Here is a 21,793-nt window from a genome sequence, read left to right on the forward strand (position 1 = left end):
CTCTGTGATGATACTAGCTTCCCAGAGAGTTGAAGGCAATATAAGAAAAGAGGGATTGTTACTCATAGCACCAGGAAGGTGTCCTCCAGATGTGATGGACTCCAACTCCCATATCTCATTGGCTCAGCTGACTGGGGCTGATAAGTCCAACAACATCTGGAGGGCAACTCATCGCCACATCTGCCCAGTACTGCCCACTGTGTATAATATAACCCTTGGCCCGGTAACAAAAAAGTGGGGAGCTGGAAGGAGAGATGAGACAGAAGGAGCAACTAGATATGACCTTAAACAAGTTTTGGCCATTCATATAAGAACATAACAAGAATCTGGAAGTTGGATTAGGTCAAAGGCCCACTTAGTCCAGTGTTCTGTTTTCGCAGTGGCCAAACAGATAACCAGGAGCCCTGAAGCAGGACTTGAGTGCAACCTGAGTGCAGGTTACCGTATTTTGTGGGGCAATAACACACATAACATCTTCTGAAAAGGAGGGACTGATATTTGCCTGGACTGCAGCAGGAATTGAGAGGGGCTTTGAGTGTTTCCTGCAGTCCTGAGGACAGTAGCTTCTCAGAGATAGGAGGAAAAGCTTCAAATTCCCACTTCACATCTGCTGTGATCCCTATGATTATTTCTCCTATGATTATGGGTGCTATCTGCATATTTAATAAATGTATATATATGCATGCATGTTAAATTAATTTAACTAGCGCTTGAGTGCCAAAGGTAGGTGATGCCCCACATTTTAAATTGTGCTATTCAATGCTGTAAGTGGGCATAATGATTCGACTGGGAATGTCATTTAAGATACCCACATGGCCATTCTTCAGTATCATGTTGGACTGCCTTGCCAGCTGCCCCTACTGGGAGCTCCACATCCCCCAGAGAGAACCCATTGTGACTGCATACACAGCCAGCACTAAAAGATAGGCCCGGAACAGGAGTTTGTCAAGCTTGTTTGCAAGAGAGAGCCAATCGCTGTCCACTTTGGCAGCAATGCCTAGGGCACGAAAGTGGGAGCTGATGGGGAGGAGTTCTCTTCGGATCTTCTCCATTGGGGGTGTGGCTGTCCCAGTGGCATGGTCTTTTACAGATGAGCCTTCCCAAGCCAAGGGTATCCCTGCAGAAAGACAGAAGCACTTCATCATGTTGGAAGAAGAGATGAATGAGGGCTTGCTTCACTTTCATTCCTAACCCAACCCATTCTTACAACTCATTCTTACAACTCAGTCCTGGGCAGGCATAGTTCCTTGTTGACCTCATGCATTGCCGGGGGTTGGACTGGATGACCCTTGGAGTGCCTTCTAAGACTACATTTTGCCTACAAATCTATGAGTTTTGCCTACAAATCTATGAGGTTTGTGCTTGGACAGTCCTTAAGAACATAAGCAGCGCCCTGTGAGGTCAGACCAATGGGCCCATCTAGTTCAGCCTTTCCCAGTCTGGCATCCTCCAGATATCCCATCAGTCTGTGCTGCCTGGGTCTCATGGGATCCACTGTCCAAAATATCTGGAGGATGCCAGACTGGGGAAGTCTTCTCTAGATTCAAGCTGGTTCCCCACAGATGCCTCCTAAAATCCTACAAGTAGGGGAGAGTGAAGGCTCAGCCATCCTTCATCATTGTTCCTCCATAGTGTTCAAGATGTAGACTTCCTCTAAAGTTTCAATATAGGCACCATGGCTAATTGCTATTGGTAAACCTATTCTCTTTCTTGAAGTTGCTTCATCCTCTTCTAAAGACATTTAAGCCAAATGCTATTGCTCCATCTTGTGGCAGTGAGTTCCACAAATTAATGATGTATTGTGTGAAGAAGGGCTTTTGTATGCCTGTAATCCATCAACAGTTAGTTTTATGGGCCGACACACACACCCTCCACTCCAGTTCTAGTTTTGTGAGGTGTGGGTGGGAAGACCTCATTTCTATCCACTTCCTTATAGTTTTATAAACTTGTTTTCTGTGTCCCGTTACTTCTTGGCCTTCTGTACCTGCAGCAGTGCCAGCTTTTTCTCCTGTGCTCCTAGCTGCCTTGGTGTTTTCACCCGCAGCGCCAACAGCGTTCCTGCAGCAGTAAGAAGCAAAGGGCTTATCCCGTGTGCAGTCATCACCCAAGTGGAGGAATTTGATGAGGAAGATGGATTTAGATAGGCTGAGGACCAGCAGAGCCATGCAGATGGTGAAGAAGGCACCTGAGACAGAGGTAGGAGGAGGAGGAGGAGGAGACACTTGTGAACCATTGGCATTGCTATGATCCAGCACACAGAGCCCATATAAAATGACTTCTCCAATGAGGATGATGACCACAAGTCATAGGCACCTACCCAGAGACTCTTGCATTGCTCCAAACCTATCAGGTATGGGGGGAGTCAGTGAACTCAGTAAACTGGCTGAGGTGTTTTGTTCTCTGTGCTACAGGGCAGCTAGCAAAACCAGCTGGCCAGCTCCTTGCTGCTCAATAGCACCAACTTGATAACGGAAGCCCAGCCAGGTTAGCTGATCCAGGGAGCCACATGGACCCCTGCTGCTCTTATCTAGCAGCTGCTTCAGGCTTGGCTCCCCAGCAACTCACCTAGAGAACCTGCTGCCCGGCCACCTGCCTTCCTTGGCACTGCTCCATCACCATTGGTTTACAACCTCAGTGAGAACTTTGATGCCTGCTTTGCACTCCTTGCTTCCTCCTGTATGCCCTCTATAGGCTCATACAGAAACAGGACAGGCACACCTGAAGCATTGTGGGATATTTCCCAAGAGGGGCTTGCCCGTGTTTTGAGACCCACTTTAGCGAAGGCTACTGCTGCAGAGAAGCTCATTTGGCACCCATGTGTTTTGCCTGCAGCAGAAGATTGGTTTTCTGCTATGACTTATTTTGGTGCAATCACAACCCGCTCCTATTGTCCTGTGTCAGGGGATTGTTGCGGCTACTCTCGAGTAAAGACGCTCCAGTCTGCTCTGTCTTTAAGAGCTTTATTGTGCATACTATTTACAGTGCAGGGATGAACAGAAAACATGACTACCTAGTCTGATTCAGAACCCGGCAATGGCGCTTGTCTGTTTTTGCACCAGCATAATAGTCTGGGAACCCCAAAACGCCGCCCCCTTGCCCTACGTCTGGGTGCATGACCCAACGTGGGCGCCGGAAGGGGCTGCGTTCCTTCTCCCGTCCTTTGGCTGGAGCGTTGCAGAGGCTCCGACACCTTGCTGTGCTGTCCTTCCTCCTCTGGCCAGCTGGATTGGTGCAGAGGCTCTGATACGTCTTGGAGCCCCCTCTCCATTCCGCTCCATTCCTCATTCCCTCCTCCTGACCCGCTGCTTGCACTGTCACTGGGCGAAGTGCTGGTCAGGATGACTGGGGGAGGGTCCCTGTAGGGAGTCCCCCTGACATACTGGTAATAGTGCAGTGACTGGAAGAATGAGCTCTATACCTCCTGGTGCTCCAGTTAGAATATTGCCCCTGCTGGGTTGTTGTTTTTTTAAGTAAACCGCAACCTCACTGCCTCAGTGCCTTCACCTGCAATATGGGCATAATACTATACCTTTTAAGAATTACCCCATTACACGTGTGAAACAAAATGAACCCTTGTGCTATTATTGTTAAGTTATACTCATATTCGTGCTACCCTGTTTCCACTCACTGATCAGAGATGTGCCGATCCCAGTGCTTGGCAGCTCATCTGACATGTTGACTTTGAAGAGAGTGTAACCAACCAGCACGCTGGTTTTGAATGTTATCCTTGTTCCAGAATTCGGGGGCAGGTAGAAACTACCCAGGTCCACAACGAGCAGAAAGATGCTGGGAATCAGCAAGCTGACCACGTAGAGCAGGGGACGTCGGGTGATAACAATCTGGAGGAATCAGATGGAGAAAGAGGGCTGGCAATTAATGAAACTTCAGAGATAAGGAATTTATACTGCCTCTGGGGCAGTGATCTATCTTTCTCTACTGTTCTGCCTCAGCTGACCCACTGGGCCACAATGGTGACACCAGTTTCCTTAAGGGCATAAGAGGCCCATCAAGTTCGCATGCTTCTGGAAAGCCCGCTCCTGCTATTGCTCCCTAGAGACCGATATCCAGGGACCTCTGAACTTGGTGCTTCTGTATAATAGCTGTTCCACTTGCTTTCAGTGCAGACAGTACAAGTCAGATGCGGCATCCAGAACAGAAAAGGCAGCTTGTTATAAATGTTTCCAATCTGTGCCGTTCTGTACTAAATTCAGTTGCTTACACAGATTTGCCACAGTTACAGGTAGGTAGCCGTGTTGGTCTGACGTACTCGAAACAAAATATATATAAAAAAATCCTTCCAGCAGCACCTTAGAGACCAACTAAGTTTGTCATTGGTATGAGCTTTCGTGTGCATGCACACTTCTTCAGGTACACTGAAACAGAAGTCACCAGATGCTTATATATAGTGAGAGGGTGGGGAGGGGTATTACTCCCTCCCTGTGGTGGGAGTGGGTGGTTGACTGACTGATAGCTGTTGACGACTGTTAATGACTGCAATAGGTCTTAAAGGAAAAAGCAAGTGGTGAGATGGCTAAAGATAGCTTTATCGTGTATAATGAGATAAGAATCCAATGTCTTTACTCAGACCTGGTCTCTCCATGGTTTTAAGCTTGGTAATAAGTTGCAACTTCTCTTTCCAGTCTATTTCTGAAATTCTTTTGTAATAAGACAGCTACTTTGAGATCTTGTATAGAATGTCCTGGGAGACTGAAGTGTTCTCCTACTGGTTTCTCTGTCTTGTGATTCCTGATGTCAGATTTATGTCCATTTATCCTTTGGCGTAGAGTTTGGGCACAGTTTGTGATGGAGAAATTCTAGAGAGTTCTGTTCACAATTCTGCTGTTGTTGATGCTGCAGCTGTTGTTACATTTTTTATCCCTTCTTATCTTGAACTGGATCTCAAAGTGGTGTACATAGTTATCCCGCTTCATCTTATCCTCAAAACAACCCTGTGAGGTAGGCTAGACTGAGAGACTGAGCTTCATGACTGAGTGGGGGCTAGCACCCTGGCCTGACACTTTAACCACACTGGCTGTCCTAGGAAACATGGGAGGGAGGAGAGAGCAATGGTGACGTTGGTCACTAGCTACCAGTTCCTTTTTTCACTGAGAATTTGAAAAACCACAAAATTAGAAAAATTTGTGTCAATTGAAAGCTTATGTACTGTCAAACCCGCAAATATGCTTTGCTCAGCCCTGTACTATATTCCTCCACGAGTGGGAGCCTGGTCCCTTTGAGAGGCACAATCGTTTTCTCCAGTCAAAACTATTGTGTCTGTCCAATGCTCAGAAATTTGAGGTGACCCCACATGACGATTTCAAATGAGGACTGTGGGGTGTGCACCCCTCAATAAGATTTGGGCCACCCTGCATGAAACATCCTCACTGGGAACTAGTATCAGCCAAAGACAGCAGCATGTTCCTTCAGAATCTTCATCTCTTTTCTGGACAAGGTTTTGTGGAGGTGTCCATGGTCCTGAACTGCAACCTATGATTCTCTCAGCAACCAAATCCTTCCCTTCCCATCCTGTCTAACAGGCGATGGAGCTCATTGCCTTTAAATTCCCCAGCACAAGGAAGGAAGCAAAAAGAGGAGAGCGCTTTCGATTTAGTCGTGCTTGCCATTAGACACCCTTCAGGTGCTAGCAATATTATGCCACCATTTCATTATCCATTAACGCCAGGTAATAATAATAAGTACACAAAAGGTATTTGCAGCCCATTGGCGCTAATGAAGGGAATCAATCTCATTCAGTGCCCGTTCAGCAGCTGCAGGCTGGAGATGGAATATTATCCAAGGTTAGGTGCCAACTGTCTTGCCGACAGAGGACCCCACCAGCACTCAGTCTTGCCTAGCTGCCTTCATGAGGCAAACGGGGGCCGACAGTCAGACACAGCTTTGCAGCTGAAGCTGGCATCTTTCCCTTCTCATTTATTCAACAAAGAAACACCAGATAATGGTAAGTTTGTAGATTCTGTGTGAAGGTAGCATTTCCTGTGCTGGAGTGGGGAGGGTTGAAATGCTGAGTGTGTGTGCTGAATTTGTGGTGAATGTCCATGTATGGTAATTGTGTGTGGTTTGTTTGTGCCATGGCCACTGCAGACATGTGACACTTGAAGGCAGTGCTGTAGCTATGGGGGCTAGCTGGTTTTTTGCCCTGGGTGAAGCCTCCATTGAGGCTCTCAGCCTGTGTGTGTGTGTGTGTGTGTGTAAATGTGCATAGCGGGGTACCAAACTGGGAGTTTGACCCAGGTGAAATAAGGCCTCTGCAGCACAGTCAATAAGGCCTCTGCAGCACAGTCATCTGAAGAAGCAAACAGGAAGAGTGAAGAGGATGGAAGAATTGGAAACAGAAGAAGAAGTGTGAAGAAAGAAGAACCAGGAAGATCCTTACTAGGGGCAAACCAAATTTCTCTTACTCCTACCACTGAATCACATTACACGCCGAATGGAAATCTTGGGTGCCTAACAATTATCACATCATTGCTGATTTCAAAGTTAAAAAAAATATGTATTTTTATTCCACCCTGTTACCCACAGGGCACTCAGAGCAGCTTCACAATGTGAGGATTATTATTATTTTAATCAAATGCAAAAGTGCTGTTTAAAAAACACAACTACAAATGAATGAACAGCAACCATCTAAACTACAATACAAAAACCAGGCAACAGTAAAGCTGTAGGACCAGGTTTAGCCAGGAAGCCTTTGTGAACAAGAGGCGAGAACAAGAACAAGAGGACATGGGGGCATTAAAAGATGCCATTAATGAAAGAGAAAGGAAGAGGAGAGGATAGAGTGACCAGGTCACAATATGTCAGGGAGAATTCAGAGGAGAGAAAGTGACAGAAGCAGTGGAGCAGGGTCTCGGGGCTGCTGTGGAGCCCTTCAACAGCCCAGAGGCAGAGGAAGTGGAAGAGTGGGCAGAGATTAGCCAGGAGGAGGAAGGGCTCAGGGATGTTGCAGAGCCCTTCAACCGCCCAGAGGTCTGGGAAGGGAGCTCAGACTCTGGAAGGGAGGGGGCTTTCAAATCAGCACAGACAAGGAGGGAAATGAAATGTAAGGGTCAAAGATGTCTCACATGATTCCCCGAATCTGACTCAACAGGTTCGGACGCATAATCCTGAACTGTAGCTGTTTCTTGTACATATGTAATAAAGACTGTAAATATCCAGCTGACTGTGCCGGGGTGTTAATGCGAAGGGGAGACACCACCTTTGCACAATAGGAAATGATGTTCCAGGTACTCACATGAAACTGAATCTGAGCAATGCTCCCAGTCTGAGTTTGCAGGATACGCCGCTCAGGGAGCACAGACACCAACTCCCATTCTCCATCATTTAGAAACAACTTCTGGTCACTCTTGATCTCCTCATATCTCCTCCAAAAAGCAAGATCCACATCCTGAACTAAAAAGGATGCAGTGGAAGAAAATTACATAACTATTAGCCATGCACATTTAAGATCAAGTCCAGTGGTGAACAAAATGTTATCTTACAGCCTCACTGCACATTTAAAGCACATTGCATCCCCCAAAGATTCCTAGGAACTGTAGTTCACCACTCACAGAATTACAATTCCTAGCCCCCTCTGCAAACTTAACTTCCTAGGATTCTTTTCCTGTAATGTGGAGAACTCAGAGGGAGCAAACAGAGTCAAGAAATTAGTTCTCATGATGGAGAGAAGCCAGACTGTGGCTACCTATCATTCCAAGGTATATCTCCTTGCCCCTTCCCACTCAGAGCAAACTCTTGTCCTGCAAAGTAAGGCAAACATGAAGCAAAATAAAGGCAGCCTGTATCCAACACAAGAGTCTAGTCTCCCAGTTGTTAGAAAAGCAATCAATCCTGCCCAAAAAACCTGTTTGGGGGCTTGGATTCTCTATGGTCAGTTGAGAGGCATCTCATCTGGTCTGACCAGACTCCCTGTAGTTCCTCCCTTTGGCCAGCACTGGGTGGTGGTGTTGTAAAAGCAATGATTGAAACAGAGGAAGTTGCCTCAGACCATTGGTTCATCCAGCATGGTATTGCCCACACCAGTGTTCTTCAACCTTGAGTCCCCAGATGTCAGTAGACTATAATACCCATCAGCCCTGGCCATGGGCTAAGCTAACTGGGGATGATGGGAGTTGTAGTCTGGCAACATCTGGGGGCCCAAGGTTGAATAAGTGGCTCTCCCAGTCCTACCTGGAGATGCTGGGGATTGAACCTGGGACCTTCTGCATGAAAGACAGCTGTTCTACCACTGAGCTACACATTTCCCCCCCCCCATAACATCCAGTCCCTGGGTTCAGAAGTCCTGACTCACCTGTGTGCAAAGCACTGCTGAAAGTCAGGGTGCAGTTCTGTGTGTCAAATGGGAAAGTGTACATTTCCAGGATGCATGCGGACACCACCTGCATGGGTTTGTAATTCTTGATCACACCACTGGCATTCAAGTAAACGAATGGGAGATCTGGGGATTTGCTGGCATCCACACTATACCAGGAAGAGAGAGAGAGAACAGAGGAATATTAGTTCCATTGCTAAATATTGCATCTTTTGTTCAGGCATGAGTGACATTTGTAGCCTCAGAGCTTGGGAAGTAGGGAATGGAACAACTCCCCTCTGAGGAGTTGTCAAATGTCCCTTCTGAGTTGTTCCATTCCCTTGATCCTTTTGGTCCTCCCTCCCTCCCTCCCTCCCTCCTTTCTCTTTCTCTTTCCCATGTATCTGCAGAAGGCCTCCAAGGCAGCTAAAACCAATAAACCATATTTATTACTATAATACTGCATAATAAAACGCCACTGAAAAGCAACCATATCAAAACATCTTCAGCTTAACAACTGCAACCCGAGGTGAAACCTACTTAAGAGAAGTTTATGGGTCCCTGAGTCACCATCATCTCAAACCAACAAGGTCCACACTTACGATTCACCAACAATAATATCAGGAGCCCAGATGCGGTGAATGGCCAAAGAGATTTCTTGGATCCCATCATAACGACTGGAATTCCAAGTGAGATACTCATCCTTCCAGATCTGCAAAAGAGAGAAGGGGAACATATCCAGCTATTTTTAAACTGTAAGCAGGACCGGCTCTAAGGCAAGGCTGGGTGGCGCAATGCGCTAGGTCGCCGGGCCGCCAGGGAAGCGTCGCGCAGCTGTGCCTGCAGCAGCCGCGCTGGAAAACGGGGCGGGGGGCGCTGGAGGATCTTTGCACCGCGGCACCAGGGTGCCATATACGCTTAAGACTCCCCTGACTGTAAGGTAAAGGTAAAGGGATCCCTGACCATTAGCTCCAGTCATGACCGACTCTGGGGTTGTGGCACTCATCTCACGTTATTGGCCGAGGGAGCTGGTGTACAGCTTCCAGGTCATGTGGCCAGTATAACAAAGCCACTTCTGGCGAACCTGAGCTGCACACAGAAATGCCGTTTACCTTCCCACTGTAGTGGTACCTATTTATCTACTTGCACTTTGATGTGCTTTCGAACTGCTAGGTTGGCAGGAGCTGGGACCGAGCAACGGGAGCTCACCCCGTCACAGGAATTCGAACTGCCAACCTTCTGTTTGGCAAGCCCTAGGCTCTGTAGGTTAACCCACAGCGCCAACCACACCCCAAACTGTACTAAAGTCAAATGTATCATGATGGAAGCTGAGAGGAATCTGTTTAGTTTTTGGTTAAAGAAGTGGGGGAAATGGGTAGGGGTTGAATTTAAAAGTGGGGGGGGAGAGGGCTAGTTGGGTTATTAGGGAGGCCTGGCTTACTAACAATTAACAGTTGGTGCACCACCTCGTACAGCAAGGATATGGAAGCTGTGGCCCTCCAGATTTGGGGGGACACACACCATCAGCCCCAGTCAGTATCGTCTTACCTGCCGATACCAAATGCTTGTTCTCAGTTTTTGATTCTGAGCATCCTGGAAAGGAAAAAGATGTCAATTGTGCAAATCATGCAGACAACAACAATCATTATGATGGAAGACAGTGGAATCAGGAAATTATCATTGTTACACATTTGCCTAGAGAGTTAAACAGGTTTCACCTATTGTTAAACAGGATGTTTTCATGTGGCTTCAAATCATCTCCATCCCTGTCTCTCCCGTTGTGAATTCAAACATCATGACTTGCATGGAACTAGATCCACCTAGGTGTTCTGGGGACATGGTTCAAGAGCCCAGCTGGTGTTGGACATGGGACCCAAGCCGTGCAACTTTTTTGCCTCTGTCTGTCTCTGGTCAAAGGTGGGAACTGCAGGGAGACCAGCCTGAGATTCAGAGCAGGTCATATGTTACTTTATGACTTTCCTACAGGAGGAATAGAGAACCCGAGACCCTCTGGACGTTGTTAGACTCTAACTCCCAGCATCCCCAGCAACTAGTATGGTTAGGGATTATAGAAGTTGCATCTGCAGGTCCACAGATGTTCCTGAACGTTGTTCTGGGTTAGGCTTGTATGCCGGTTTAAGCAATGAGGAAACAGCTTTGCCTGTTTCTTGTGCTGGCTAGAATTATTCTGCCTTATTTCATCGCTGCCTTGCCCCATCTCCAGATTTGCAAGAGCTGCACCTGGAATCCAGCTAAGAAAGAAAAAGGGGAACCAATCAATTTTTCCAAATGGACAACTCTCTGGAGGCCCATCTCCATCACTGTCTTCTCTTACACCTGGCTGATGCTGTTTTGTTGACCCTCGACTCTCAGGTACCCCCCTCTGTCTGCTGCTCCTTACAGTAAATTACCATTGACAAAATGGCACACCGCTGCAGGCTGTTGACACTATAAACGAATCACCCATCTCTCCCTCCCTACCGCCCTAATTAGTTACTCTGACATTAATCAGGTTGCTAAGAATAATGCATATTCTCTACAAAAGCAGGGCTTGAAAACTGGCCAGCGTTGATTGCCTTCCTCTCTGGAACGTTCACAGTTTGGAAGCATCCCTTCCTAGCAAAGAGAATAACAGAGAAATAATTGCAAGGGGGGTGAGAGAGATATTTTGCCATTGTGCTGGTGAAACGGCCACCATACCCCATGCATGCTCAGGCCGAGAGGAAAGTGGGGGGGACCCCAGCTCAGAAAATATTTTGAAAAGTTTAAAAATGGTAGTCCCACTTTCCAAGGAACACTGCCACATTCCCCACACACACACACACACCTATAGCCTCGCAAGCGGCAGGATGCTAATTCAAGGACACATTTCAGACTGGCAGAAGCACTCAAGGAGGGCGTGAATGGGGCTGGTAAGAGGTGTTGCTCTAGGGCAGGCATGTCAAACCTGCGGCCCTCCAGATGTTTTGGACTACAATTCCCATCTTCCCCAACCACTGGTCCTGCTAGCTAGGGATCATGGGAGTTGTAGGCCAAAACATCTGGAGGGCCGCAGGTTTGACATGCCTGCTCTAGGGAAAGGAGGTGCAGTTTGGGGAGAGATCCTGATGGCCAGACAGAGAGGGCTGGAGGGCTGGATTTGGCTAGCAGGCCTGAGATTCCCCACCCCTGTTTTAAGTCTTCTTATGCATAACCCCACATTGTATGAACAGCTAATTCTTTTTTTAAAAAAAGATAATTTTATATTAAATTTTCCAAATAAACAAAAAAACAGAAAAAGCCTAATTACAATTTATCTTAAATTTCCCCATCTCAATCTTTCGCTCCGCCGAGCTGAGACTTCCCTCCCTCCCATCATTCGGCTTTATTTCTCACTCCTGTCTTGCAGTTCCTTTTTTATAAATATAGATAAGTTCACTTTGTAGGATTTATTTCAGTCCCGCAAGCATCTTTAAACTTCTACAGTTCTTCTCCATAAAGTCAATAAATTTACTCCATTCCCTCTAGAACTTTGTCTCTCCCTGGTTTCGAATCCCCTTATTATCCCCATCTCTGCTTCCAGCACCTTCCCTGCTTATCACTGCTGTATCAGCACTCTTTGCTTTGGGCAGCCCATTGGCTGTTGACGTTCCCTCCATCCCTAGTGCCAGAGTTGAGGGAGTTGTGGGGGTGGGAGTCTAAAAGTAAAACTTGACTCCCCTTCAGAGTTTTCCTCCATGCCAGCTGGCCAATATAATTGCTTCTCGCGTTGTGCCATTTGAAACTATTCCTTCCTCTCTCGCTTTGGGTGTACATGTACGGATCCCCTTCCATCTTGCTTGTTAAAAGCAAAGGATATTTGGGAGAATTGGAATTCATTAGTCTCCCTAACATAGGAAGCCTACTTTAGTCTTAAATTGGTGGTTAGCAAACATGCAGATAATTCCTCCGCATTCTTATTTATCTTTCCCCCAGTTCGGCATCCTGTTGGAACAGCTGCCTCGGCGTCTGTCTGGGAGGCTCTAAGTCAGTGGAGTGGAAGACGGAGGTGCGTGGAATTCGGCACTGACGAAACTCAATCTAAACAAATTGGAGCTCTTTCTCCATTGACTAGATTATCGGTCTAATCAGATTTCCCCAAGGCCCTCCTAATAACTGGAGAGTCTCAGACTGCTCCCCGCCTTTTATGTGCATGGAACAGGAGGCAAAAGATCAACAAAAGGAGTCGCAGGCGACAGGGAAGATGGGGCGGGAGCACTTTGCGTGCTGCAGTGCCTGCCGAATGGCTCCTCTATTAGCGTGCACACCTGCCAAGGCCTGGGAGGCGTCGAGCTCTCTTTCAGAGCCAACGGCAGCGTCTGACAACGGTGATTACACAGCCAAATCTCTCCTCTGATCACCGGGGGGTACAAATACGGTCGCCTTCAGTGTAAGTTGATCGTACAAAACAAAATGAGCAAAGTCACTCCCTTGCAAGCTCTGGGCCCTGTGGAGCCACTGTGCTTTCCATCCTATGGGCATGGGAACCTGCCTGATATGGAGCCAGACAAAAGCAAAGTCTTCCAAAATGTTCGAAAACCAAAGCCAGGGGCGGAGGAACCCTCTCCGGCACCCGGGGCAGGATGCCAAAGGGCGGGGGGGGGGAACCGCCTTGGCGCACGCAGGGTGACCGTATGGACTGCGTATGTGCGCCAATCCCGTATGAACTTGGCATGTGCGGCATCCTGTAAGGACTGCACATGTGCGGCATCCCATACAGAGTGTGCATGCACGGCAGCCCGTACAGACCCCTGTATGGACAGCGCGTGAGAGTGGCAGCCCATACGGATGCCACGTGAGCGGCGCCCATATTGACTGTGCATGCCCTCGGCCGCTCTACAGCTGGGAGGAGGCAGGGACCATCTTGTCACCCCCCAGAGTGGCACCCAGGGCAGCCTGCCCCCTCCGCATCCCACTTCGTATGCCCCTGACCAAAGCGTGGCTTCCGATTGGCTGCAGGAAGCTCCATCGGACATTCAGGTTCCAAAGAATGTTCACAAACCAGAACACTCGCTTCCACGTTTGCGGCGTTTGGGATCCAAAACGTATGAGTACCAAGGCGTTTGGGATCCAAGGTACGACTGTATTGTCAATTCTGACAGGCAGTGATTCTCCAGAGTTTCAGGCAGGAGGCTCCTCCGGTTCCAGCTGGAGGTGCTAGGGACTGAGTTCAGGACCTTCAGCATGCTAGGCAGATTCTCTACTACTGGGCTCCAGCCCTTCCCTCTTACATAGTGGTCAGGGATTGAAGACCCCTTACTATTGCTGCAACAGAGTCCCAGCCTCCAGCAACTCAATCAGCACAAAAGGGGAGCTTTTTAGCAACCATATGCTCCAGTTATAAGTATTTAGGAACACTGAAAAAGCAGGGTGCTTCAGTTTCTAGAGAATGGTGTGCAAGTCATATTATGTAGTATGAAACCTCACGGAAAACACAACTTGAGTCACTCCAGAAGGAGATATTGGAGCACTCCAAATCATTTGCCCAGGTATGTGCACAGAGAACAGTATATCTAGCTTTCAGAAAGGAGGGGAGCTTAAAAGCTCTTTCTGTGGCAGGAAAACCTGGTGTGGAAAGGTCTCTGCCTTGCTTACCAGGCTCTGGGAAGATTTTGCATGGCCTCTGGAGGCCATGAAATCTCGTGAGATCTCGGATGGCCCTGTAAGATCTTGCAAAGGCCCCGCAAGATGATGCCGGACTTTCCCAGAACTCAGTAAGCAAGTCTGAGAACTTAAAAGCTCTTTCCACACTGGGAAAACCTGGCACAGAAAGAGCTTTCAAGCCCTCAAACTCGCATGTGTTTCATTTGCATGATTGCATGCTGGCCAGCCACCAAGTGCCTAAAGCTGCACTCGGGCAAGTTAAATGCACACAAGCTGCGAGTCAACTGTACATGCATTTTTGCACACATTACTTAGCTGGAGGCCAGCACTGCAAAGTTTGAATTCTGAAAGATGGTTCTGTTTTAGTTTGTGTGTTGTCTTGCAAAGTTCCTATCAGGGTAGGTTTGCCTTTAAAATGTTGGCTGAATCAAATCCCTGGTCTCTGGAAGTGCTGCAATATTCTTCTGCAGATCTTCCAAAATTGCTGTTTCAGACAGGCAATAATTACAGGGTTCAATTTAATGCAGCCAACCCACGTTTAGACCTCAATGACTACAGAAGCACATCACACATGGGCTCTAGCCCCTGTTTAAAGGTGATCCCTTGCAGAGACTTCATTGCTATTCTACTCTGCAGGTCAACAGCTTTAAATGAGCTAGAAGCTCTCTTTACCACGTCCAGTACTGCATGCACAAAGAGGTCAAGATAGACAATGGTGGGCTTGCTCCAATTTCTGACAGGCCTCACTCCCTTGTTGTACTTCTTCAGAAGCCGCCGGGTCAAGCGGTGTAGTGTGGAGTTCCTGGGTCGCTGAGTGGCTGCAGCCAAAGTACCTGGCAAGCAAAGAGAATCAGGTTATTAGATGTGATGGGAACATGACAGAAAGCTGACAACACTTTCTTGGGAAGCGCTGTTCTTCCTGAAACACTTGGACCCTTCAGGATGGGACAAAGAGCCTAACAGAGAGGTATTAACTTAAAGCCTGGAGTGGGCCAACTGGCATGTGGACTACCACCCCTGTTGAAGTAAGGGTAGCAAAAATGCAGCCAACAAAAAGGCAAATCTAAAAAAAAAAGTAGTATAAACACCGACAACTGGGAAACACGGGCCTGCGAGTGCTCCAATTGAAGAAAAGCCTTTACCAAAGGTGTTGTGGGCTTTGAAGACACTCGAACTCAGGACAAAAGGGAAAAACATGCTAAGAGAAAGGCCCACTTGGAAAACCCTCACCATGATCAACTCCTGCCCACTCTATGTCCCCACTGTGGAAAGGCGTGTGGATCCAGAGTTGGCCTTCACAGTGACTTACAGACTCACTGTTAAGACCATGTTTATGGAAGACAATCTTACTCAGCTACGAGGGATTGCCAAAGAAGAAGAAGAAGAAGAAGAAGAAGAAGAAGAAGAAGAAGAAGAAGAAGAAGAAGAAGAAGAAGAAGATATATATGGTATGACTGGTGCCCTTCTTTAGCAATTAAACCAATGTCCAGACTTTAACATTCAAAAACTTTACTTGCAGAAGCTTATACTTATAGACGAATTAAAACAATATTTACAGTCACATGCTTATCCAAGCATGGGCTTACAGTCTCTTCTTCTAACTTCCAAACAACTGTATTTTCCTGTTTCCAGAGCTCAGCACTCAGCCATCTGTATCCCAATGAAGCCATGCCTTGCAGGTCCTATGAGAGATTTCCACCTCCTGCATTTTTGCTCTCTTTCTTACAAGCAGAGAAGAAACACTCGAACACACTATTCAACTTAGCAGTGTTCACAGTGGCTTGTAAAACACAGCCAGCTCGCTTCACATAAAATGGAGTCTATCCATAGCTGCCAAGTTATCCCTTTTTTAAAGGGATTTCCCCTTATGCTGAATAGGCTTCCTCGCGAGAAAAGGGAAAACTTGGCAGCTATGAGTCTATCCTTCACTAGTTAGCCATACCTCCCATGTGGCTAACGTTAGCTAATCACACAAGAACTACTAGAGATGTCTCTAGAATTCAGTTACCAACCATCAAATTTAAACACATAGTAATGCATACATGCATTTACAATTTCAGTGAATTAAATTACTATACTTAACAACCCCCACAGGGTCCCATCCTCTTTCTAGTCTCAGCCAGTGTGGTACAATGGTTAGAGTTTTGGACTATGACTGGGGAGATGGGGTTCAAATCCCCGCTCAACCCTGAAGCTCACTGGGTGACCTTGGGTCCATCACTGCTTCTTGGCCTAACCCACTTCTCCCTAAACCACTTTCTCCAACCCATTGACTGAAATGTGTCGCCGTCTTCTTCTTCTTCTTCTTCTTGGGCAATCAAACATAGCCAAGTAAGATTGTCTTCCATCAACGTGGTTTTAACAGTGAGTCTGTAAGTGACTGTGGGGGCCAATTCTGGATCCACACATCCTTCCACAGTGGGGACATAGGTTTCCAGGTGGGAGTTGATCATGGTGAGTGTTTGCCAAACGTGCCTTCCACTTAGCACGTTTCTCCCATTCATCCTGAGTTCGAGCATCTTCAAAACCCATGACACCTTTGGTAAAGCCTGTTCTCCAACTGGAGCACTTACAGGCCAATGTTTCCCAATTGTTGGTGTTTATACTACATTTTTTTAGATTTGCCTTGAGAGAGTCTTTAAACCTCTTTTGTTGACCAGCATTACACTTTCCATTTTTAACTTCGGAATAGAGTAGTTGCTTTGGAAGATTGTAATCAGGCAACTGCACAACATGACCAGTCCAAATGAAGTTGATGTTGAAGAATCATTCATCCTCACCACCACCATATCTGTATCCAAGGCTGTGATGCTGTGTGTACTTAGTGATTTGGATGTTATAAATACCCAGTGAACACAATGGAACTTGCTTCTGCACAAATATACGTTGAATCAGGCTGTAAGATTCTTAAGGCTTCTGTCCCTACCAAGGGAAGCAGAAGGAGTAAAGCTCAATCTGGTAGTTGGATAAGTTTGGCATCAGTTGCCAGGTGCAGAGGTTGCCTGTGGTTAGGAAAGAAAGCGGTGTTGGTTTGGCCTTTGCGCTGCTTCTGCCTTTCTCCTCTGACAGCTCATGTCACATGACAGCCAGCCTACTGCCTTTCACCAAGCTCTGAAGTCACATTAATTTTTAAGATAATAGACTATGTGTTTCCAGTTAATGGGCTTCTTTTTTCATTCAGTGTTCTGCAGATCTCATTCAAGAATCTAGATTCACAGAAGTGAATGTGGAATAGGAATTAGTGAACCCCGAAAGCCACATGGTTTGGGAGCTGATGAGATTGTGCCTGATCCTGTACTCAGATAATTTAGTTTCTCTCTCTCTCTCTCTCTCTCTCTCTCTCTCTCTCTCTCTCACACACACACACACACACACACACACACACACACACACACACACACACCCTCCAACCCACCCACCCAGGAGAGAAAAAGAGCCAGGGATGCGGGAGCATTTGGGCGGCGGGGGGGGGGAGGGAGATACGGCGACCCAGAATTGCAAGTGACACATTCCTGAGTGGCCCCTCAGAAATGCAAAAAGATTCTCTCCCCCGCCCCCTGCTCACTGTTCCGGCTGGCCCTTGGGGAGCTCAGCCTCACCAACTCATTGGGCTGAAGCAAATTGGCAACGTGTGTGAGCAAAATCTAATCTGCAGGGTCCGAGATGTGCGCTTTCTCCCACTCGCCGGGCCTCTGATAGCTGTTTTGATGAGCTGCTGAAGGGACCAGAGTTCCAGCAGGAAACTGTAAATGAGATGTCCTCTCTCAGCACTGTGAGGCTGCTTATGTCCGTTTTTTATGAAGGATGCTATGTCAGGAGCTGGGCTGGGAAGCGATCCCTATCTTTGATCAATGTCACAGCAACCAGAATGTTACGGACAGGGCTGCAGGTGTCTTAAACTCAGCAGAGCTTGCGGAATAGCAAGCCCTGATCTCATCTCAGCCAGGAGGCAAAAGCATATTTCCTTCCTTAACTGGAATCAGAATGATAAAAGGAATGTTTTAAAGGGGAAACTGGAATCAAAAGCACCTGAAGAATAAACTTAGTTTCTAAACTCAGGGAATATACGTTAGGAATATGGTTTATGTTCTTGTTAAAGACTTGGTTGGGGGATATGGTTAGAGTACAGACTAGGACGAGGGAAACCAGGGTTCAAATCCCCACTCAGCCATGAAGCTCACTGGCTGACCTTGGGCCTGTGTTCGTTAGAGAAAGAGGTATGATATAAATGCATGGATCAATAAATAAATGTGTCAGCTGTTAAGAGAGCAGGTGCTCAAAGTGCCAAAATATTTTATTATGCACATCGTGTTTTCAGAATTATGAACGTGCTTCATTAGTGGCTGTGCTTCTTACCACCAACCTGTAAATATAAGCACCTGTGGCTTTCACCTTCGCCATTTTATATCGCTTCTATTGATTGATTTCATAAAATTCAAAAAAAAACTTGATTATAAGAAACCTCAAGGTGGTTCACAAAAGATAAAACAGTAAAAAAGTATAACCTTACTTTAAAGTACCCAAAGCTTAAAATACTAAAACAGATTAAAATTACCCCAACTTTCTAAGCATCTGTGTAGGCTTGTCAAAACAGAAATGTTTTCAAGGGGCACCGAAAAGAGTACAGTGAAGGCACCGGCTTACTCTCAATAAGAAGAGTGAGTCCCAAATATGCACACACTACAAATTGCAGTAGCTTAACTTGGAAGTTGTCAGATGTCTCTGCCCAGGAATGGCTGTAGCAGCTGAGTATCAGGCTGCTGCCAGTGACTCCCATGGCCGGTTGCCCAGGAATGTACAAAGACAAGGAAATGTTTCATACCGCCCACTTTTTATTCAGTATTTACAGAGAGAGGCTATAGAACCCAGCCTCTTGGATAATGGCATTGTCCCGAGTGAATCTCCACCCCTGCCCCCGTCTCTCCCACTTCCTCATTCGTCACTTCTACGGGTGCTGCTACGTGCCCTTTGTCTTTGAGCTCTCTGCTCTCCTACTTTCAAGGCTCGCCAGGTGCTGGGAGAGGGGGGGGTCTGGAATGCTTTCTAAAGACACTGAGTCCATCAGCTGTCACCCCATTGGTGCTCCCTCTTCCTTCTCCTTCTCCTCTACCATGATTTCCCAACTTTTTCCCTCATCTGCTTCTGAGCTGTGACCTCCCTCAAACCCCTGTTGTAATTCTGTAAACGGTCTTCCTCTTCCTCCTCCCTGGAAGGGTCAAGCTGGGGAGGCAGTCTCCACCATTCCTCCTCTGCCCAGTCCCTGACACTGACACACCAGTCTCATCTGGTAAAAGGCACTCTACCACACTGATGTCACCTGGGCCTCTATGACAAAGCTGGGTTGAGGAGCACACCACATTGTGAACCTGATCTTTTGGGACAGTTGCTCCCAAACTCTTCCCATCATGGACCAGCAGAAAATTCCTGAGGATCTTGGAGAACTTAAAAGGTTTTTTGCCCACTGTAGCAAAAGGAGAGCACCGTGCTAATTGATGTGTGCTTTTTAATTGTGTTTTTGCAGACAGAGACCACCCAACAGAAGCTCACGGACCACCAAGGGTTCACAGGCCAGTTTGGGAAGTCCTGCTTTGGGGCAGAGATGGGGAATCTTTGGCCCTCCATATCTTGTTGAACTACAGCTCCTATCACTCCTGCCCACTGCCCAGGCTGGCTGGGGCAGATGGGAGATGGAGCCTACCAACATCTGGAAGGCTACAACTCCCTGCTTTGGGGTAAGTGCTGCCCCATTCATAAATACGGGTTTGTGTCAGTTGCAGATTTTTAAACTTGATGCAATCCCCAAAACAGTGCAATGCATGGAAGTCCTGCTGAAGAATCAACGCCTGCTGGCCTGTGTCCAAAATGGAACCAAGTTAGAGACTTTAACCTGCTACACTGATTCAGAAGTCAAAACCAGACGTTTCCATGGGGACAGCAATGCTTGATGGAGTTAATGATGGTGCTAAAAATAAGCCTAATAATGATCAATTGTCGGCTATGGCGCAATATCGTTTCAAGCTTTGTGCCCACCTGTCCCCATTGTGGCTACCACCAAGGAACGTGATGCTTCTGGGCTGCTTTCCAGCAAGAACTGTGGAAACAAACAACATGCTTGAGCTAATGTCAGGGACAGAGACAACTCTCATCATTAGCAGCTGCATATTTCCTTCGGCAGCCTGGAAGCGTTGCAAATGAGGCTCCTAAAACTCAACTGTCAACGGAGCTAAACAAATAGACATTGTTGATAATAATAACACCTCACCTGTGTAGGAGCACGCAGGGAAGTAAGGCTGAACTGGCCACATTTCAAAGCTGCAAAGTATCTTTTGGGTATTGGTCCCCTGTAGCAAACATTCACGTGCTTTAATCCTCTATCATCTGGGAGTGTCAGAAACCATAGCTGCCATGTCTCCCGTATTCCCTGGGAAACCCCCGTTTTTCCAGCCATTTCCTGCTGGCAGCCCGGATTTTTTTAAAAACCCTGTAAATCCCCCGGATTCTTACCGGCCTGGGGAGGCTCCTTCTGCGCATGTCTGGAGTCTCTGGACATGCACAGAAGCGATTTCTGGCACAGCAGCCATTTTGGAAATGGGCAGAGCATGCGTAGAAGTGACTTCCGGTGCCGCTCTGCCCAGTTCCAAAATGCCGCAGCTTGAGTTCCGGTGCCGCGCCGCTGCCGGTCCTGGATTTTTCAATCTCGGAGTTGGCACCTATGGTCAGAAACATTCCTCACCAGTTTGGCCGCAGCTTGGGAGATGTGTGCAGCTTCAGTGAGGCTCTGGGTTGCGATAGAGAGAGACCACTGGAAGTGTGATGCAATCAAGGGAAGGGAGCCGCTTACACAAGACTTTGGCATCATTGGAGCAACCCAGAGAGGGAGAAATACTTGCTCCTCGTCAAGAACCAGAAATGTCCACTTGGCTTCTCATCCTTGAGAATTTGTTTATTTCATAAGATTTATACACTTGACTGGGGGGGGGGGAACCTCAAAGTGGTTTACAGAGAGAATAAAACGACAAAATTATAAGCATGAAGAATTAGCAACAATAATTTAAGACTTTTGAAAAGTTAAAATAACAATAAACTAAAAACAGATTAAAGCTTGCATCAGCTTTCTAAAGATCTGGGCAGGCTTGTCGAAACAAAAAAGTTTCATCAGGTGTTAAAGAGTGTGCAGCAAAGATGCCTGCCTGATATCATTAGGCAGGGAGTTCCAAAGAGTAGGTGCTGCCCCACTAAAAGATTGAGTTCTTACAAATGCAGAATGGGTGTTACGTGACACCTGTAAATGTACCAGTTCTACCAATCGAAGCAGTCAAAAGGGAGTATATGGGGTAAGGCCATCTTGTAGGTGCCTGCGCCACAAACTAGATTTAATGAACACTCATATCAGAGTGCTTTGTAAATTGATAGTCATAGCCTCTTAAATACTAACCTTTTAGTATATAAGGCTCTTCCACTTCTGTTTAGTGCTCCTAACTCTTCCTTTATATTCTTTTAGCTTCTTTTAGATTCTTATAGTCTTTTATATATACCTTCTGTTTTAATATTTTTTAAATGATTGTACCCTACCCTACTTAGGGATGCGGGTGGCGCTGTGGGTTAAACCACAGAGCCTAGGGCTTGCTAATCAGAAGGTTGACAGTTCGAATCCCCGTGATGCGGTGAGCTCCCGTTGCTCGGTCCCAGCTCCTGCTAACTAGCAGTTCGAAAGCACGTCAAAGTGCAAGTAGATAAATACCTACCCTCCAGCGGGAAGGTAAACAGCGTTTCCGTGCGCTGCTCTGGTTTGCCAGAAGCGGCTTAGTCATGCTGGCCACATGACCCGGAAGCTGTACACCGGCTCCCTCGGCCAGTAAAGTGAGA

The 21,793-nt window shown here is 47.0% G+C and overlaps 1 protein-coding gene across 1 annotated transcript in view; it reads right to left on the reverse strand.

The window, feature by feature from the left end:
• Positions 1-857: 857 nt before the first annotated feature.
• HTR3B (5-hydroxytryptamine receptor 3B) overlaps positions 858-21,793 on the reverse strand; it is a 36,313-nt gene continuing 15,377 nt past the window's right edge. Inside the window, exons 2-9 of the mRNA XM_035140019.1 lie at positions 14,600-14,760; positions 9,854-9,898; positions 8,908-9,017; positions 8,306-8,475; positions 7,250-7,407; positions 3,629-3,839; positions 1,985-2,185; positions 858-1,117 (exon numbers count right to left, since the gene is read on the reverse strand). Of these exons, the coding sequence (XP_034995910.1) occupies positions 858-1,117; positions 1,985-2,185; positions 3,629-3,839; positions 7,250-7,407; positions 8,306-8,475; positions 8,908-9,017; positions 9,854-9,898; positions 14,600-14,760 (1,316 nt within the window). The remainder of the gene's footprint in view (positions 1,118-1,984; positions 2,186-3,628; positions 3,840-7,249; positions 7,408-8,305; positions 8,476-8,907; positions 9,018-9,853; positions 9,899-14,599; positions 14,761-21,793) is intronic.

Source organism: Zootoca vivipara, chromosome 14 (genome assembly GCF_965207765.1).
Source record: "Zootoca vivipara chromosome 14, rZooViv2.hap1.1, whole genome shotgun sequence".
Classification (NCBI taxonomy): domain Eukaryota; kingdom Metazoa; phylum Chordata; class Lepidosauria; order Squamata; family Lacertidae; genus Zootoca; species Zootoca vivipara.